Genomic DNA, 19507 nt, shown 5'->3' with positions numbered 1-19507 from the left:
CTTCTCTGTGCCTCAATTATTTCATCTGTGAAATGGGGATTTAAGACTGTGAGCCTCACGTGGGAGAACCTGGTAACCTTGTATCTATCCCAGCACTTAGAGCGGGGCTTGGCACATAGTAAGCGCTTAACTTATCATTACTAAGCGCTGGCTTAGATCCAAGATAATCAGGTCGGACGTAGTTCCTGGCCTTCGTTGATAGGTCTAACCTGGCCGCGGACATTAAGACGCTGAAGTATTAACGTTAGAGGAGGCAAGTGTCAGAAGTTAGCCATTGTGTCATGTTTTTGAAAAGGGTGGAAACTGAGGGATGAAGCCCATCACTTCTGGACTATAACTGCCTTAAAAAGTTCACTTGCTCCCCTCTCTCCCTTCCCCCACTTAAGCAGTCCCACCTCCCATTGATTTCAGAGGGAGTCCTTTCAAAGGGGTGATCCACTTTTTGAGAAACCATTTCATCGGTTCAGGATGCCAACTTAGCAGAAGCCGGGCACCTAGGACCAGCCACTGTATTCGAGTGTGAAGAGCGATAGCTGAATTTTTCTGCTGAGTCTAAGGTCACAGGAAATTTTCAGCAATTTGCGGACTTTCCTTTTTACGTTTGTCTTGGCCTCCCGGGTAATCACAAAAGATTATAGTCTCCACTGTTCTTTCTTCCTTATCAGTAAAATATTCTAGCTCCGTCTACAATGTGATCGGTTTCCGAAGGCCGGGTTTTCACCCGGAGCTTTTGGAGGGATAGATGAGGGCTGCAGCCTGAAGACTATAACAGTACTGATCGTTCTGGTCTAATGCACTGATTCAGAGATCCCAGAACAATTAAAGGAGTATTCTTACACTGGGACATTTTACCTTTCTCATTCCTTACTTGCGTTAGTTTGTCAGATTCGAGTGATGAACAGAGGAGGTACGGGACTGATACAGGTGGATAGCGGGTGTCTCAAGTGGGTATTTCATCTGGCATGGGGTAGTGTGCCCCATCCTAGATATCGCTCAGAAGGGAGAATGACGAACAGTCAATTAAATTCTCCCGGCACTGCTTCGATTGGTTGGTCTTTAAGCCGATCCTCACTGCGGGCCGGGAGTGTGTCTACCGACTCTGATTTACTGTTACACCGTACTCTTCCAAGTCCTTAGTACAGTGCACTGCACCCAGTAAGCATTGGATAAATACGATTGATCCTTGGGTGAAAGAGTAAAGAAGCTTTGACTATAGACGCCTGGTTCCCGGGGAGGAATCGCATGCATTACGGCTACCTTGGTTCTTCATCAGCCAGTTAGAACATTGAATATTCAGAGTCTGGATGGTCCCAGTTTGGAAAGCCATGTGTCCTGCTGCATGTGCAGGTGTGTATTTTTCTTTCTCAAATGGACGTTCCGGGCACTTGTGGGAAATCTGCTTCTTTCATGAAGATTTAGGTCTAATCGGATAAAATTTGACAGTGTGTGAAACATGATTAAATTGCAGTGCCAATTCCATTGGAATAATAGCCCATGGGGTAAAAATCAAGCATTATATCCTTTGTTAATGAAAATACCATAAGGTTGGAAAAGTAATTTTCTTCTTTAAGGGACCGTGTTGGCATAGACATAGTCATAGCTTCTGAGTTGGATACGGGATCAATGTACTCTTAAAAAAGCAAGCAGAGGAATCTTGGAATTATGTAGATTTCTGTGTCATCCACATTTGTAGACAGTACATAGATTTTTAATTAGAATACCTAGCCTAAAATATTATCTTCTTCATTTAGGTACTGCCTTCTCTATAGTTAGCAAAGAAAGCATCGGAGTCCGGTAGCTTAGCGGAGGTTTTCTGTGGGTTTTTAAAATCAAAATAGAATGATATGTCTTCATGATTTGGAACGCTTCCTAATTTGTTCACTTAAATTTAGGCAGTGGTAACGAGTAACGTCTTTCTCCGACTGTTCCATTTCTGTTGGGAATAAGGGTGTGAAATCTGTTGCCTTCCGTTCGGAAAAGACATTTCATTTTAACTTTTACTTGCGGAATGTGGATTGAGTCCAACCTGGCTCATGTTAGCTCCTCTGTTTGTGTCTTCTCAACCGAACTCTCTCATCCTGGTATCTTTTTAAATTTGGGCCACGGACCAGCCTTACCTTTCCATCACATGTATTTTATCATCCCGTGGTGATCGATGATGATAAAAATAGTGTTTGTTAAGTTTTTTCGCGTGGCAAGCACTGTACTGAATACTGAGGTAAATACAAGATTATCAGATCTGACACAGTCCCTGCTCCATAGGATGCTCACAGTCTAAGGGAAAGGGAGAGCAAGTTTTGAATCTCCATTTTACTGATGAGGAGACTGCGGCACCCAAAAAATTAAGTGGCTTACCCAAGGTCCCACAGCAGGCCAGTGGCTGAGTCGGGATTAGAACCCAGATCCTCTGAGTCCCAGGCCATGCTCTTCCCACTAGGCCATGTCCCTTCTTCCAGACTTTCACATTTAACTGCTCCGCTTTACTTTTGAAAGATGATGAGTTGCTAGCCTTGGTATCCAGGAGAGTCTATTGATTTCTAATCCGGAAACCCTGTTATTTCTGTAGCGTTCACCCGGGAAGGAGGCGGGCCTTGACCACTGCATCTGCCTCCTCTCTGACCTCCCTCCTCCTCTCTCTCTCCACTCCATTCTTCACTCTACTGCCCAGATCATTTTTCGAAAAAAAACAATTCAGTCCGCATCGCCTCCCTTCTCAAGAACCTCCAGTGGTTCCCCATCCACCTCCACCTCAAACTCCTTATCATTGGCTTTTAAGCACTCAATCGCCTTGCCCCCTCCGAGCTTACCTCGCTGATTTCCTGCTATTACCCAGCCCACACACTTCTCCTCTAAGACCAGCCTACTCACTGTACCTCAGTCCCATCTACCTCAACGCTGACCCCTCGTCCATGTCATTATGCATTCATTGAATCGTATCTGTTGAGGGCTCACTGTGTGCAGAGCACTGTACTGATGATGATAATAATGTTGGTATTTGTTAAGCGCTTACGATGTGCAGAGCACTGTTCTAAGCGCCGAGGTAGATACAGGGTAATCGGGTCGTCCCACGTGAGGCTCACAGTTAATCCCCATTTTACAGATAAGGTAACTGAGGCACAGAGAAGTGACTTGCCCACAGTCACACAGCTGACAAGCGGCAGAGCCGGGAGTCGAACTCATGACCTCTGACTCCGAAGCCCAGGCTCTTTCCACTGAGCCACGCTGCTCAGTGCTTGGAAAGTAAAATACAGCAATAAAGAGAAACAATCCCTGCCTACAACTGGCTTACAATCTAGAGGCCGCCCTCTGGCCTGGAATTCCCTTCCCCTTCAAATCTGACAGACCACTTTTCTCCCCACCTTCAAAGCCTTATTAAATCACATCTCCTCCAAGAGGCCTTCCCTGACCAGGCCCTCATTTTCCCTGCCATCTCTCCTTTCTGCGTAGCCCTCGCGCTTGAATCTGCACCCTTTAAGCCACCTGATAATACCCCACCCACAGCAGCTACGTACATATCTGTAATTTATTTATATTACTGTCTTCCCCTCTGAACTTTAAGCTCCTTATGGCCGAGGAATGTGTCTCCCAGTTCTTGTATTCTCCTCTCCCAAGTGTTTAGCACAGTACTCTGCACACACTAAGTGCTCAGTAATTACGACTGATTGGGAAGAAGCTTGTTGTGAGCAGGGAGCATATCTACTAACTCCGTTGGATTGTTCTCCCAAGTTCTTAGTACAGAGCTCTGCACAGCAAGTGCTCCACAAATACTATTAATGATAATGAGAGACTCCTCTCCTGCTTATTGTCTTCATATATGGAGGTTTTGCATTCCAGATTCAAGAAGATAGATAAATAGATGTGCTTTAGAAGATAGCTTTGCTGGCATTTTATCCCCTGATTTTCAGACAGCAGGAGAAATTCACTTCCGGCTATTTTCGTTTTGCGGCCCCCAAAATTGTATTTCTTGCCAATTTTCTCTCTTGGTGGCTTATAAGCTTTTCCCTCGGACCCCTGGCAGAAATAGAAATAAGGAGAAGGTAGGGTAAGGGTGTCTTACACATCAGCTCTTTCATTGGCTCATCTGAAACAACCCAATCTCCCTTTCCAAGGGACTTCCAGGAAAATCTCTGTTGTTGACACCACCTTCTAGTAATCTATTGTCAGGCTCCCGAGGCATCTCTTGCTCAGAGGAGCGTGATCGATGTGCCTCGTAATCCAGTTCCTGAAATAGGATTCATTTCACTTTCTTTGGAACTCCAGAATGATCCGTTATCTTTTTAGCGTCTGCCTTCACCCCCTAGATTGTGTATATATCGCTGATTTCCAAGCGCTTAGGACAGTGCTCTGCACATAGGAAGCACTCAATAAATACTATTGAATGAATGAATTATTTATGTTAAGGTCTGTCTCCCCCTCTAGACTGTAAGCGCACTGTGGGTAGGGAACGTTTCTATCAACTGCTGTATTGTACTCTCCCAAATGCTCAGTACAGTGCTCTGCGCACAGTAAGAACTCAATAAATACCACTGATTGATTGTGAGCTACTTGAGGGCGGGGATCAAATAAGTCTCCTCGTTTAATCGATCGGTGGTATTTATTGAGAGCTTATTGATATGCAGAGCACTGCACTAAATACTTGGGAGAATACAATACAATGGAGTTTGTAGACACAACCCCTGCCTACAAGGAGTTTAAAGTCTAGTAGGGGAAACAAACATTTAAATAATCTTCAGGAAAGAGAAATGGGGGAATATAATAATACTGTTTGGGGACTATTAAGTGCTTAAGTGGTACATATCCAAATGTATAGATGAGTCAGAGAGGGGACAAAGTGGAAAATGAGGGCGTGAGTCGAGAGAGACTCTTGAATGAGATGTGATTTTTGGAGGGCTTCCTCAGTGTTGCATAACTAATGTTCTCTCCCAAGCAGTAAATTCAGTTTTTAACACCAGAAGGTGGCCAAATACTACTGAAAAGGAAGATAATATAGGTATTGTCTGGGCTAGTAATTTGGACTTATCTTCCTGCTGTTCTCACATAAAACACCATACTTCGTCAACTTTAACATAAAGCAATCAATCACGTTTTTGGAGTGCTTACTGTGTGCAGAGCACTGTACTTGTTTGGGAAAGCACAGTGGCAGACATGTTCCCTGCCCACAAGGGCCTCACAGTCTTTACTGGGACAGTGCTCTTTTTTTTTTTAAACGGTGTTTGTCAATAATAATGTTGGTATTTGTTAAGCGCTTACTATGTGCAGAGCACTGTTCTAAGCGCTGGGGTAGATACAGGGTCATCAGGTCGTCCAACGTGAGGCTCACAGTTAATCCCCATTTTACAGATGAGGTAAGTGAGGCACAGAGAAGTGAAATGACTTGCCCACAGTCACACAGCTGACAAGTGGCAGAGCGGGGAGTCGAACCCATGACCTCTGACTCCCACGCCCGGGCTCTTTCCACCGAGCCACGCTGCTTCCCCACTTAAGTAAGTTAAGCGCTTACTATGACAATAATAATAATGGTATTTGTTAAGTGCTTACTACGTGCCAGGCACTGTATTAAGTGCTGGGATAAATATACACTAATCAGGTTGGACACAGTCCACATCCCACATGGGGCTCCCAGTCTTAATCCCATTTACAGATAAGGTAACTGAGGCACAGAGAAGTTACATGGCTTACGCAAGGTCATAGGCATACAGGTGGCGGAGCCGATATTAGAACCCAGGTCCTTCTGACTCCCAGGCCCGGGCCCTAGCCACTAGGCCACGCTGCTGCTGCTTCTGGACTGCACCGGATACCTCAGCCCGAGGCCACATGTTCCGGAAAGATGGTCCAGTTTACCACGAGCATCCCGGAAATTCAATAGTCCGGTGATTTTTCCATTCAATTCGAGGTTTGGGAGGTTTTGGGGTTTTTTAAATGGTATTTGGCACTGAGAGTAAGCTTAGAGTAACTCTTAATGGCATTAAGGATTTACATACAGTCTTCTAGTCTGTAAACTCATCGTGGTCAGGGAATGTGTCTGTTTATTGTCGTGTTGAATTCTCCCAAGTGCTTAGCACAGTGCTCTGCACACATTAACTTGTGAGACACTGTTCTAAGTGCTGGAGTAGATACAAGTTAATCAGGTTGGACACAGTCTCTGTCCCACGAAGGGAGCTCAGTCTTAATCGCCATTTTACAGATGAGGTAACAGAGACACAGAGAAGTGAAGTGAGATGCCCAAAATCACACAACAGACAAGTGACGGAATGGGGATTATAACCCAAATCCTTCCGACTCCCAGGCGCGTGCTCTAGCCACTAAAAAATGCTGCTTTTCTTGAATTGAACTTGAATCTGTTTTTCCTTGTTCACTTTGAAAGTTGTATAAATTGTTTAAGAAGAGATACACTTTGAACATAGTGCAGGAGGGGAGTGGGGATGGAGGAGAATCCTATCAAGAACAGGAGCCTGTGTGGCTCCACTTTTTGTGTATCTTGGAAGGAAACCCCTCTTCCACAGTTTTCAGACGCGCCTTCAGCTTATTTGCACGTTCAAAAATGGAAACAAACAACAAGCAGCATTATGCTTGCTTTCAAACTTTATAATTCCATTCATCACCTCAGTGTGTTTTTCTAAAAGAGAACAACGGGCAGAATTTGGGCAATTTTCTCCAATGTGCCACATTGGTCCATAACCCTTTTGGAGTGGGGGGTGGGGGGGGGCATTTGTTAAGTGCTTACTTTGTGCCAATCACCGTACTAAGTTCTGGATCAGATACAAGATAATTAGTCGGACACAGCCCGTGTCCCACATGGGACGCGCAGTTTAAGTATTAAGACTGTATTAAATATTAAGGATTAAGACTTAAGTATTAAGATTTAATGTTCACAGATTTTAAGACTGTGAGTCCCATGTAGGACAGGGACTGTGTCCAGTCTGAGAATCTTGTAACTACCCCAGCTCTTAGTACAGTTCCTGGCACATAGGAAGCACTTAACAAATACCATAAAAAAATTAGTAGGAGGGATTAGGATTCAATCCCCATAATAATCAAAAATGATTGTGCTATTTCAGAGCTTACTATATGCCAAGCACTGTGCTAAGTGCTGGAGTAGATACAAGTTAATCAGGTTGGACCCAGTCTCTGTCCCACATGGGGCTCACAGTTTAAGGAGGAGGGCAGGCAGCTATTGAATCCCCATTTTTGCATATGAGAGAAGTGAGGCACAGAGAAGTTAAGTGACTTATCCACAGTCACACAGCATGCAAGTGGCACTGCTGGGTATTAGAACCTAGGTCCTGTGATTCCCAGGCCCGGACTCTTTCCAGTATGCCATGCTGCTAACCTTTTCTAACTTGGTTCTGGGTAAATCCACCACAGATCCTTTAGCGTACCAAATAGGTTGTCTAAAATGAGCAATATTTGATCCATTACATTCAACTCCCTTCCTAGTGTAATAGTAAATTTGAAATCTACTTGTGCAACCGAAGTTTAAAAACAAAACTTCTGGATGTGGTTGCTCAATTTATATAGTGACTGACTGTGGGCTTTTCAGCACAGTGGATTTTAGCAATATTTTTTAGGCAGAACCATCAGGATCCCGGTTCTGCCACTCATCGGCTGTGTGACCGTGGACAAGTCACTTAACTTCTCTGTGCCTCAGTTACCTCATCTGTAAAATGGGGATTAACTGTGAGCCTCAGTTGGGACAACCTGATGACCCTGTATCACCCCCAGCTCTTAGAACAGTGCTCTGCACATAGTAAGCGCTTCACAAATACCAACATTATTATTTGGTGACCAATTAGTTTTGTGAGTTTTATGAGAGATAGTAGAAAGGATAATGCCAAGGTTACAGCCTTGTGAGACAGGGTGTCTACACTGATAGGAAAGACAAGCGGAGGACGTGATCTGGATGGGAAGACGTTTGAGCTGACGGTGGAACGTCCAGGTAGAGACGTCCTCAAGGCAGGAGGACTGCAGAGGAGAGGTTAGGGCTGGAGAAGTAGATTTGAGAATCATCTTTGTAGAGATGCAAGTTGAAATCTTGTGAGTCTTCCGAAGGGCGAATGGAAGGGGACCCAGAACTAAGCCTTGAGGAATTCCCTTGGTTAGAGGGTGGGAGGCAGAGGAAGAGCCTGCGAAAGAGCCTGAGAAGGAGCGGTAAAAGGAGAACCAGGAGAGGACAGTGTCAGGGAACAAAAGTTAGATAGTGGTGCAGTGGGAAGGGAGTGGTCCGCAGTGTTGAAAGCAGCTGAGAGGTCGAGGAAGATTAGGAGGCAGCAGAGGCTATTGGATTTGGCAGGAAGGAGATTATCGGTGAACTTCGAGATTGCGGTATCGATGGAATGAAGCGGGTGGAAAACGATGGAGGGGGATAAGGAGAGAATTAGGGGAGACGAAGTGGAGACGGTGGGTGTAGAAAACTCACTCAAGGAGTTCTGGAGAGGAAGGATAGGAGAGAGATGGGGGTGGTAACTGGAAGGACCCAGGGAATGAGGGGAAGGGTTTTTTTTAGCATAGGGGAGGCATGAGCAATTTGAAAGCAGTGGGGAAGAAGCCGTTGGAGAGCGATCAGTTGAAGGGGGCCGTTAGGGAGGGAAGAAGGGAAGGAGCAAGCGCCTTGTCGGAGGTGCAGGTGGAGGGGATGGATTTTGAGAGGAGGTAGGAGAGCTCCTCTTGAGATACTGCTGCGAAAAATGTTTTTACTAGAACACTGTGATTTCTGTCTCCAATAGAGAAGGAAAGGGGAGCAAAATGTGTCAGAATAAAGCAAGAACATTTTCCTCTTCCTGAAACTCAGTAAAATCTTTAGCTGAAACTTTCCCAGGTATCTCCTAGAATGAAAGCTTTTTGTGGACATGAATTCAGTCGTATTTATCGAGCACTTACTGTGTGCAGAGCCTCTGCCACTTGTCAGCCGTGCGACTGTGGGCAAGTCACTTCACTTCTCTGTGCCGCAGTGACCTCATCTGTAAAATGGGGATTAACTGCGAGCCTCACGTGGGACAACCTGGTTATCCTGTATCTCCCCCAGCTCTTAGAACAGTCCTCTGCACAGAGTAAGCGCTTAACAAATACATTATTATTCTCTGTGCCGCAGTGACCTCGTCTGTAAAATGGGGATTAACTGTGAGCCTCACGTGGGACAACCTGGTTATCCTGTATCTACCCCAGCGCTTAGAACAGTGCTCTGCACATAATAATAATAATGTTGGTATTTGTTAAGCGCTTACTACGTGAAGAGCACTGTTCTAAGCGCTGGGGTAGATACAGGGTCATCAGGTTGTCCCACGTGAGGCTCACAGTCTTCATCCCCATTTTGCAGATGAGGGAACTGAGGCCCAGAGAAGTGAAGTGACTTGCCCACAGGCACACAGCTGACAAGGGGCAGAGTCGGGATAGCAAGCGCTTAAATACCAATAGTCACTGTACTGAGCGCTTGGAAAGTGCAGTACAGCAATAAAGAGAGACAATCCCTGCCCACAGAGGGGTTACTGTCTAGAGACCGGGCTTAAACATGTCTACCAACTCCGCTGCACTTTACTCTCCCTACGGCTTAGTCCGATGCTCCGCACACAGTAAGTGCTCGATAGCTACGGCCGATCGATCGATTCCAAAGTATCCTGAGTGCACGGTTCCTGCGGCTTGGTGAATGAAATGGGTTTGCAGCGGTGATGAAGGTAGAATCTGCTACTGCCATCTACTGTTACAAATATAGTCTAGATATGATTGTCCATTGGTCGTATCGCTTCCCAAAAGCAAGTTATTCCAGGGAAGCGTAATTATTAACCGATGCTGTCCTCAATCACTGGCATTTATCGCGTGCTTACTGTGTGCAGAGCACTGTACTAAGGGTTTGGGAGAGTGCAATTCTTTTGTAGCTTAAAAAGCTTCCCTGCCGTGAAGCACGAAGCCATGATCTCTCGTCAGGATCATGAGGAATGCAGGGTTTTTGTACGGCAGGACTGCGGGCTTTTGCATTAGAAGCAGTGTGGCCTAGTAGAAAGAGCCCTGGCTTGGTATTTGGGAGACCTGAGTTCTAATCCTCGCTTCACTCTTTGCCTTTATGACCTTGGTCAAGTCACTTTACTTAATAACAGTCATGGTATTTAGTGCTATGTGCCAACCGGTGTTCTAAGAGCTGGGGTAGATACAAGATGATCAGGTTACAGGCGCTTAGTACAGTGTTCTGCACCCAGTAAGCATTCAATAAATACGACTGAATGAATGAATCAGGTTGGACGCAGTCCCTGTCCCACGTGGGGCTCGTAGTCTTAATCCCCATTTCACAGATGAGGTAACCGAGACACAGAGAAAAGAAGTGATTCGCCCGAGGTCACACAGCAGAGTGGAAGATCCGGGATTGGAACCCATGATCTCCTGACTCCCAGGCCCGTCCCCTATCCACTACACCGAGCTGAGCTTCAGTTTTTTTTATGTGAAAATGAGAGGCAAATACTTGTTTTCCCATTCCCTTAACCATGAGGGCCATGTGGGATAAGGAATGTGTCTGGCTTGATTATCTGGTATCTATGATAATAATAATAATAATAATAATAATAATGTTGGTATTTGTTAAGCGCTTACTATGTGCAGAGCACATCTATCCCAGCACTTAATATAGGGCTTGATATATAGTAATGGATATTTCAAATGATTATTTTTGGTTCATTCCTTTTTTGATCCAATACTACCTCCTTCTGAGCCATTTTGGTCAAATCAGCCTCGGTGCCATCAACTAATTGCGTGCAGAACTCTGGTAGCCTCCTGGCTATTTATCGCCATCGTTCTCGTCTGTCCGTCTCCCCCGATTAGACCGTAAGCCCGTCAAAGGGCAGGGACTGTATCCGTCACCGATTTGTACGTTCCAAGCGCTTAGTACAGTGCTCCGCACGCAGTAAGCGCTCGATAAGTACTATCGAATGAATGAAATGGTACAGTGGCACACGTTTGCTGTTTCCCTGGAAATTAATGGTCCATTCATTCGGTCGAATTTATGGAGCGCTTACTGTGTGCAGAGCCCTGTACGAAGCGCTTGGGAGAGTACAACAATAGTCACATTCCCTGTCCACAGAATGTCCATGTGCTGCTGTTGCCATTGAAAGCTGGGCTAGAGGTTTGCGTGCCAGATTGAAAGGGTGTGTATGCCACCCTCTCTAGTGTGTGGGGCTGTGAAGAAACAATTTTGTTGGAGGTCAAATCCGCCGGAAGAATGGGAATGACCGAGTGTCATCCCAGTGGAACCTGTAGGGGCCAGTCTTGTATTGGGCTAGCCTTTATTAGCGTTTCTAGGGCGATCGAGGAGGTTCCGAAAAGTGCAGTGAAACTTTTGGAAAATGGAACCTTAGAGAAAAGGAAAGGAATTAGACTTATTTAAAGAAGATCAAGAATGGATTTAGGGCCGTTCAGATGTTTGAGGGATTATTATGAGGAAGCGCTGATCTGGGATCTATATTAGAGGCAGAATCAATCAGAATAAGTCAATTGTACTTATTGAGTCAGTTGTAATAATAATAATAATGGTGGTATTTGTTAAGCGCTTACTATGTGCCGAGCACTGTTCTAAGCGCTGGGGTAGACACAGGGGAATCAGGTTGTCCTACGTGGGGCTCACAGTCTTAATCCCCATTTTACAGATGAGGGAACTGAGGCCCCGAGAAGTTGTGACTTGCCCAGAGTCACACGGCTGACAAAAGGCCGAGCAGGGATTCGAACCCATGATCTCTGACTCCAAAGCCCTTGCTCTTATTGAGCCCTTACTGTGCGCAGAGCCCTGTACTAAGCACTTGGGAGATACAGTGCAGCAGTATAACACACATTCCCTGCCCACTGCGAGTTTACAAGCTAGAGGACAAGCCGCATTTACTGTGTGCAGAACACTGTACTAAGCGCTTGGGAGAGTACGATATAACAGAGTGGATAGACATGTTCCCTGCCTACAATGTGATTACAGACTAAAGGGGAAGATGGGCATTAATATGAAGGCCATGTACATAAGTTCTATGGGGCGGAGGGGGAAGGGTGAATAAAGGGTGCAAATCAAGTGCAAGGGTGATGCAGAAGGGAGTGGGAGGGAAAAGGAATGGGGGCTTACTCAGGGAAAACCTCTTGGAAGCGTGGAATAGGTGTGATTTTAATAAGGCTTTGAAGGTGGGGAGATATGTCAGATAAGAAGAAGGAGGGCATTCCAGGACACAGGTAGGATGTGGGCAAGAGGTCGGGGATGAGATAGACAATATCAAAGTACAGCCAGTAGGTTGGCATTAGAGGAGCAAAGTGTGCTGGCTGGATTGTAGTAGCAAAGCAGCTAGATAAGGCAGGAAGGAGCGAGCTGACTGCTTTAAAGCCGATGGTAAGGAGTTTCTGGTTGATGCGGAGGTGGATGGACCACCACTGGAGGTTCTCGAGGAGTGGGGAAACGAGGACTGGAGGCTTTTATAGAAAATCAGTCTGGGCAGCAGAGTGAAGTAAGGACTGGACTAGGGAGATCAGCAAGGAGGTTTATGCGGTAATCCAGGTGGGATAGGATCAGTGATTGGATTAATGTGCTAGCTGTCTGGATGGGAGAGGAAAGGGCCCAGTTTAGCGGTATTGTGAAGGTTGAATCAAAAGGATTTGGTGACAGATAGCATATGTGGGTTGAATGAGAGAGATGAGTCAAGGGTAATGCCAAGGTTAGAGGACAGGTTAGTTTTTCATCTAGGATGGCAGAGGTTAGGCGTAAGGATAATTGATAAAATTGGAGTTTTTGAATTCCATTGAATTCTATTGAACTGTGGAATCTTTCCTCCTGGAAACTTTTAAAGAGTGGAATAGAACCCCACCTATCTTAATCATTCGTATATTCCATTTGACCAGAACTATCCCCCAAATCCACATCTTGCACTACAACTCTACAAAATTGGCACCGCTTTGCTTTCCTCACTATCTTGGCTGTTAGCCGCTAGGCACCCATCTCAGTTCACAGCTCTGAAAATTACCTCAGAGTGTGTTCTAGCCTCTCTTCTATTTCATCGGGGATTTTTTTTTGTGTCAAGAACTGATGAATCCCAGGCTTGGGCTGGTGAGAAGTAGGGTAGCGAGCTTATTCTTGGATCCCCATATATAGAACTCTCTGTCGCTGTAACTATGTTTGGGATTCTGTGCCATAGAAATGAAGCTAGGAGACTAATTTCTTCAAGATTCAAGATTTCCACCAAACTCAGATCAAATCATTTAGGAATCTTAAAAGCCTCCAGGTCTACATTTCTCAAATGCCCCTTGTTTCCACTAATAAGTGTGGAATATGTTCAGCACTATGGGCCAAGCACTCTTCTTCCAATAATAGCACTGCTAAAGAAGAGTTCCTATCCAGGCATGTGAGTGCTTGTTTGATTGATAGGTGTTTTTATATAAGCGGCCCAGTGAAAAGCAACGTTCCAAAGTTATCTTTCAGTGCAAGCACGATGCTGTTTGGTGGTGATCATACTATTGGGTGGAGTGGGCATCTCTGTCCCCCCCCCCCCCGCTCCTCCCTTTCCCTCTGCTCCTCCCCCTGTCCCGTCCCATCCCCTCAGCAATGTACTCGTCCGCTCAACTGTATATATCATTACCCTATTTATTTTGTTAATGAGATGTACATCACCTTGATTCTATTTATTTGCTATCGTTTTAATGAGATGTTCTTCCCCTCGGTTCTATTTATTGCCATTGTTCTCGTCTGTCCGTCTCCCCCGATCAGACCGTAAGCCCGTCAGAGGGCAGGGACTGTCTCTGTCTGTTACCGATTTGTACATTCCAAGCCGCCTAGTACAGTGCTCTGCACATAGTAAGTGCTCAATAAATACTATTGAATGAATATGCGACAACTATATGCACCCTTGGATAGCTTGCCGATGACTATACAGCCATTCACCATTTATGGACCCTTTGATCTTTGGTTTGAGTGTCCCTCAGACCTCAGTGGTTTAGAAGGGAAAGCTTTGTCCCAGTGGGAAGCGGCGGGGTCTAGTGGAAGTTACAGGGCTTGGCTCTAATCCCGGCTCTGCCTCTTACCTGCTGTGTGACCTAGGGCAAATCACTTCACTTCTCTGTGGTTCAGTTCCCTCATCTGCAAAATGGGGGATTCAATGCCCGTTCTCCCACCCGCTTACACCGTGAGCCCCATGTGGGTCCTGATGATCTTGTACCTTCCCCAGTGCTTAATACAGTGCTTGGTATTTACTAATGAATAGCTATGGTATTTGGTAGGCACTTACTATGTGTCCTAAGTGTACTGTACTAAGCCCTAGGGTAGATAAAAGATATTCACGTCGGACACGGTCCCTATCCCACGTAGGGCTCCCAGTTTAAGTAGAGAGATTAGGATTTTATCCACATTTTACAGACTGTGTTCTAATTCCAGATCCACCACCTGTCTGCAGTGTGACCTTGGGCACATCATTCACTTCTCTGTACCTCAACTCAGCTGCAAAATGGGGATTATGACTGTAAGCCCCATGTGGAACGTGGACTGTGTCCAACCTGATTTGATTGCATCTACCCCAGAGCTTAGTACAGTCCTTGGCACATAGTATTTAACAAATACCATTTAAAAAATGAGTTGCAAACAGAAAGGAATTCATTGCGGACAAGGAAGTATATCAAGAGATTTTCTGAAAATGCACCAAGAACCTCAGGACTGGATGAAGAAAAATCTAACTAGGGACAAATGCTGAAAAAAGAAAAAGAAAATGAAACCAATAATGATAAGTTATGGTATTTGGTAAGCGCTCAACTATGTGCCAGGCACTGTACTAAGCACTGGGGTGGATACAAGCAGATAGGGTTTAACACAGTCACTATCCCACGTGAGGCTCAGAGTCTTAATCCCCATTTTACAGATGAGGTAACTGAAGCCCAGAGAAGTGAAGTAACTTGCCCAAGGTCACCCAGCAGGCAAGTGGCGGAGTGGAAATAGAACCCATGACTTTCTAACTCCCAGGCCCATGCAATAAAACCCCTAGAAATCACAAGGTCATAAACTGAATGAATTAGGTTTTCGGTGCTGCTGGAGTTTTAGCCATAGATGGATGTGTAAATAATAATAATGATTGTAGTATCTGTTAAGCTCTTATGTTCTGGGCACTGTACCAAGCACTAGGGTGGAAACAAGCAAATAGGGTCAGATACAGTCCCTGTCCCACATGGAGTTCACAGTCTTAATCCCTACTATACAGTTGGGGCAACCTATACAGTTGAGGTAACTGAGGCACAGAGAAGTGAAGTGACTTGTCCGAGGTCACATAGCAGATAATTGGTGGAGCAGGGATTAGAACCCAGGTCCTTCTGATTCCCAGGCCCACGCTCTAACCACTAGACCATGCTGCTTCTCAAGAAGCCGTATTTTCTTGTGCTAACCAGAAGATGGATCTGCAAAGACTAGGGAGTAAATCTGCTTTTGATGGGGCCCTCAGAAGGTGATCGTGACCGCATTTTAAAAAGGATGAGGGACAATGGAGTAGGAGGTTCAGGGAACAATAACAAAACTGGGCTCCATTGAAGCAGGAGAGGGTTTGAATCGACAAAAGACTGGTTTGTTCGCAGAGCTGATTAAAACAGTAGAGGCAGACTAGCCTTGGAGAGTGGAAAAAATAAAAGCAATAATAACAACAAAAGCCCCCCCCAAACTGAACCAAGGCTCTGAAAGTAGGGTCGTGCACCAATTGACTTCTCAGTAGTCCTTCCAGTTTGAGAATTCCGTGATGGAGGTATGACTTATTTTATAATGTTAAAAGCCTACATCGAAACATCCCTGCCTCACATGGGAAGGTGTTTTCTTTGTTTTTTTGTAAGCTCCCATGACTAGGTAAAAGCGAGGGAGGCTATTCAAGGAAGAGTCTCAGTACTGGAAGCGTCATGAATTTATTATGGAGCCCCAGTTGAAAAAAAAAATGATCGATTGAAATTGATTTGTTGGTGCCGGATGTGACTCTCTTTATTCCCTTTATTCTTTGTTCTCTCCCCCAACCCTCAGACCGTCTCCTGGTTAGAACATCTACCCCATCTCTCATTTTTCTTAATCAGAAAAAGTGTTGGATTTTAGCTTGTGCTTTTCATCTTTAACTGCATTTTCACTAGAAAAGCAGCCAGTGCTTAATCCAGTGCCGTGCAGCCACTGGTCCTGATGCCCGAGATGGACAGATGTTGGGTAGCCTTGAGATTTTTCTCTTTTGAATTTCATTCTTAATATGCCTGCTAGCCGCAAGGTTTTAATGCCGCAAACCCATGACCACTTTTAACTTTTACTTTTTTTAGAAAAGAAGAGGCTTGTTTGGGACCAATAAATTCTGCCAGGTAAGGACTGCTGGTAGCTGGAGCGTTTGCAAAACAGAATTTCTTTCCCTTTTATTTTTCAGAGGCAAATTTTACCCAGAATTAAGAGAACAGAATATTGTGTCTCAGCAAATAATTCTGTGAGGTCATGGAAGACGTTCCTATAATACAAGTCTGAACTCATATATATTTTCATAGCGTGCTTTGGATTGTAAGACTTTTTAAAAATCGTGCATTATCATCTTAGGAGAATTTTGGTATTTGCTTTATGAAAGTAGGGAGTGCCCCCAAGAACCAGAACAAAATGAATATCAGAAAGTGAAAAGTTTTTCTATCCTCTTTCCACCCCTCCCCGCCTCCTGCCCCTCCCACCCCCCTCAATATTTGTTAAGTGCTTACTATGTGCCAGGCACTGTACTAAGCACTGGGGTTGTCAGGTGGGACACAGTCCACGTCACTCGTGGGACTCTCAATCTTAATCGCCATTTTCCTGATGAGGGAGCTGAGGCACAGAGAATAATAATAATGATAATGTTGGTATTTGTCAAGCGCTTACTATGTGCAGAGCGCTGGGGCAGATACAGGGTAATCAGTTTGTCCCACGTGAGGCTCACAGATAATCCCCATTGTACAGATGAGGTAACTGAGGCACAGAGAAGTTGTGACTTGCCCACGGTCACACAGCTGACAAGTGGCAGAGCCGGGAGTCGAACCCATGACCTCTGATTCCGAAGCCCACGCTCTTTTCACTGAGCCACGCTGACTTGCCCAAGGTCATACAGCAGGTACATGCTGGAGCCGGAATTAGAACCCAGGTCGTTTTGACGCCCAGACCCATGCCTTAACCATTAGGCTACGCTACTTGATATAGAATCAGTAGAGATTCCTTTTCTTATCCCAAATAATGCAATTACATTCTTTTATAGTTCAGAGATTATTTGAACATATTATTAAAAGAAGTACTCATCCGAAAGATGATGAATGAATGACAGAGGGATTATCGTGGATTCAATTACCCATATCTCATTGTGATTTCAAAGATTTGACATTGCCTTATTAGGAAAATGATCTTATTGTGGATCAACATCCTGGCTATTGTTTTTAATTGATTTCTCAATGGCTGATCCAAACAGGATAGAATTAAACTCAGGCTTTATTGAAGATTTTTCTTTTACTGGAAGAATAATTGCTATTTCACTGATAAGGAGGATACTTTGAGAAATGGCAAGGATACGGTCTAGGCAGTTGCAGCTGAAAGTATTCAGAATTTTAACAAGACTGTATTAGCCTGAGCAGTGGTTAAAAAAGAAAATGTTACTAAGTGATTTGAGGAAATGCAAGCATGCTCACCTTTCACAGAACAGATCCCCCATTTCATCTGAGCCATTTCCCAAAACATTTCTAAGGAAAATCAGTTATGGAGCACAAACTTCTCAGTGCCTTAGAATGCCCCCAGGCGATGAATTATATTCCGATACAATAGGAGACGTTTTGGTGCGGTCTAGCAATGCAGATGCAATTTATTCATCAAAATGACAATAATAATCATGGTATTTGTTGAGCACTTACTATGTGCGGGGCACTGTACTAAGCGCTGGGGTGGATACAGGCCATTTGAGTTGGACACAGTCCCTGTCCCAAGGGGAGCTCACAGTCTGAATCCCCATTTTACACAAGTGGTGGAGCCGGGCTAAGAACCCATTACTTTCCGACTCCCAGGCCAGCGCTCTAGCCGCTCCGCCGTGCTGCTTCTGATGCTTTTTAGGCAACAAGGATTTCTCTAAATGGCTCTCCAGTAGTCTGAAAAAGCTAATGCAGTCCCCGCTGCATAGCTTACTACTGGGAATAAATTGAAGGTTCTGGGAGAATTCATAGCTGTCTACAGAGCAGTGCTCTGCACACAGGAAATGTGATTTTTAAATGATATTATTAAAGTGCTTACTATGTGCCAAACACTGTACTAAGTGCTGAGATAGGTACAAGCTAATCAGGTTGGATACAGTCCATGTTCCACAAAGGGCTCACAGGGTTCAATCCCCATCTCACAGATGAGGGAACTGAGGCACAGAGAAGTGAAGTGACTTGCCCAAGGTCGCACATCAGAGAAGTGCGGAGCTGAGATTAGAATTCAGGTCCTTCTGACTCCCAGGCAGGTGCTCTGTCCTCTAGGCCATGTTGCTTCTCTAATTCAATTACTAAAGGGAGTAGATTTGAGGCCCTGGGAGAATGCTTAGATTACCTCACGGAGAAAATTTAAGATACTGGGAGAATTGAGTTCAGAGAATTCAGAAATAGTTGAGAGAAATATAAAGCGATAAGGGCAAGGCTAAAACATGCATCCTATCCAAAAGGCTATTTGAAAAAAAGTAGCAAGTCAAAGAAGTACAGAGATGAAAGGAAACTCCAAATGAGAGCTATGAAGAAATCTGGGGTTTGTGGAAAGGTTCCCGGACCAGAAAGTAACAGGCAAAGACCTTGCATGAACCAGAAAGTAGGAATGATTACGTGTCAGGGCCTTGGAGGAAGCTTCTCAGAGAACAGAGGAGAAGAGATTTTACTTTGATTTTGTGGGAACTGATAGTTGTCCACCGAGTGCACCAGCAAAAGAGTTGATTCCTCTCAGAGGAGGAGGCGGAACCTATTATTTTCAGTATGATGCAGGTGTGAAAGAGGATTTTGAGCAGAAGTTGGGGGGAAACATGAGGTTTAAAGAAGCAGGCATTACAGAGGCAGTGACAGAGGAATTTAAAAAGAACATAAAAGTGGAGGTTATCATCTAAGGGGCATCCAGGAATCTTCAAAACTGGCAGCAAATGCAGATAAGGTCATAGATTATTGAAACCTCAACTTTAGATTTCTGTAATTTACATCATCTCTTGGACTATTCCGGGAAACCGAGGAGGAATTCATTAGGATGGCATTTCCCATTTAAAAAAATTAATAATTAGATTTATGTGTGCTCCCTACTTTCCACCTGAGGAAAGATTTGGGGATGGAATTTTGATACGTTGTCCTCGCGTTGAACTTCAAAGAAAATTTGGTTTGAGATTCTGGGGAGAGTTGGGATTGGCTCGTATTTCTGCTCTAAATTGCTTGCTTTCCCTTACACCACCCAGCATCATTTTAGTGATTTGGAAGTTTGCTGAGCACAAGCACCTAAAAACAGAAAGCGGTCTGAGTCACGGTAGTACTTTTATCATCCTCAATAGTATTTACTGAGCTTTTG

At 44.7% G+C, this 19507-nt stretch overlaps 1 protein-coding gene across 4 annotated transcripts in view; it reads left to right on the top strand.

Annotated features, from left to right (window-relative positions):
• Positions 1-19507, top strand: part of ZNF385B (zinc finger protein 385B) — a 197580-nt gene that overhangs the window by 124494 nt on the left and 53579 nt on the right. For 2 of the 4 annotated variants that reach the window (XM_029072393.2, XM_007671290.3), the window contains exon 3: positions 16264-16302. The exons of the other annotated variants lie outside the window; for them this stretch is intronic. In XM_029072393.2, the coding sequence (XP_028928226.1) occupies positions 16264-16302 (39 nt within the window). The remainder of the gene's footprint in view (positions 1-16263; positions 16303-19507) is intronic. 4 annotated transcript variants of the gene reach the window in all.

The sequence above is a fragment of the Ornithorhynchus anatinus genome, chromosome 9 (assembly GCF_004115215.2).
Source record: "Ornithorhynchus anatinus isolate Pmale09 chromosome 9, mOrnAna1.pri.v4, whole genome shotgun sequence".
Taxonomy (NCBI): domain Eukaryota; kingdom Metazoa; phylum Chordata; class Mammalia; order Monotremata; family Ornithorhynchidae; genus Ornithorhynchus; species Ornithorhynchus anatinus.
Note: the sequence above shows the minus strand (reverse complement) of the source record. Positions and strands in the feature narration are given on the sequence as shown.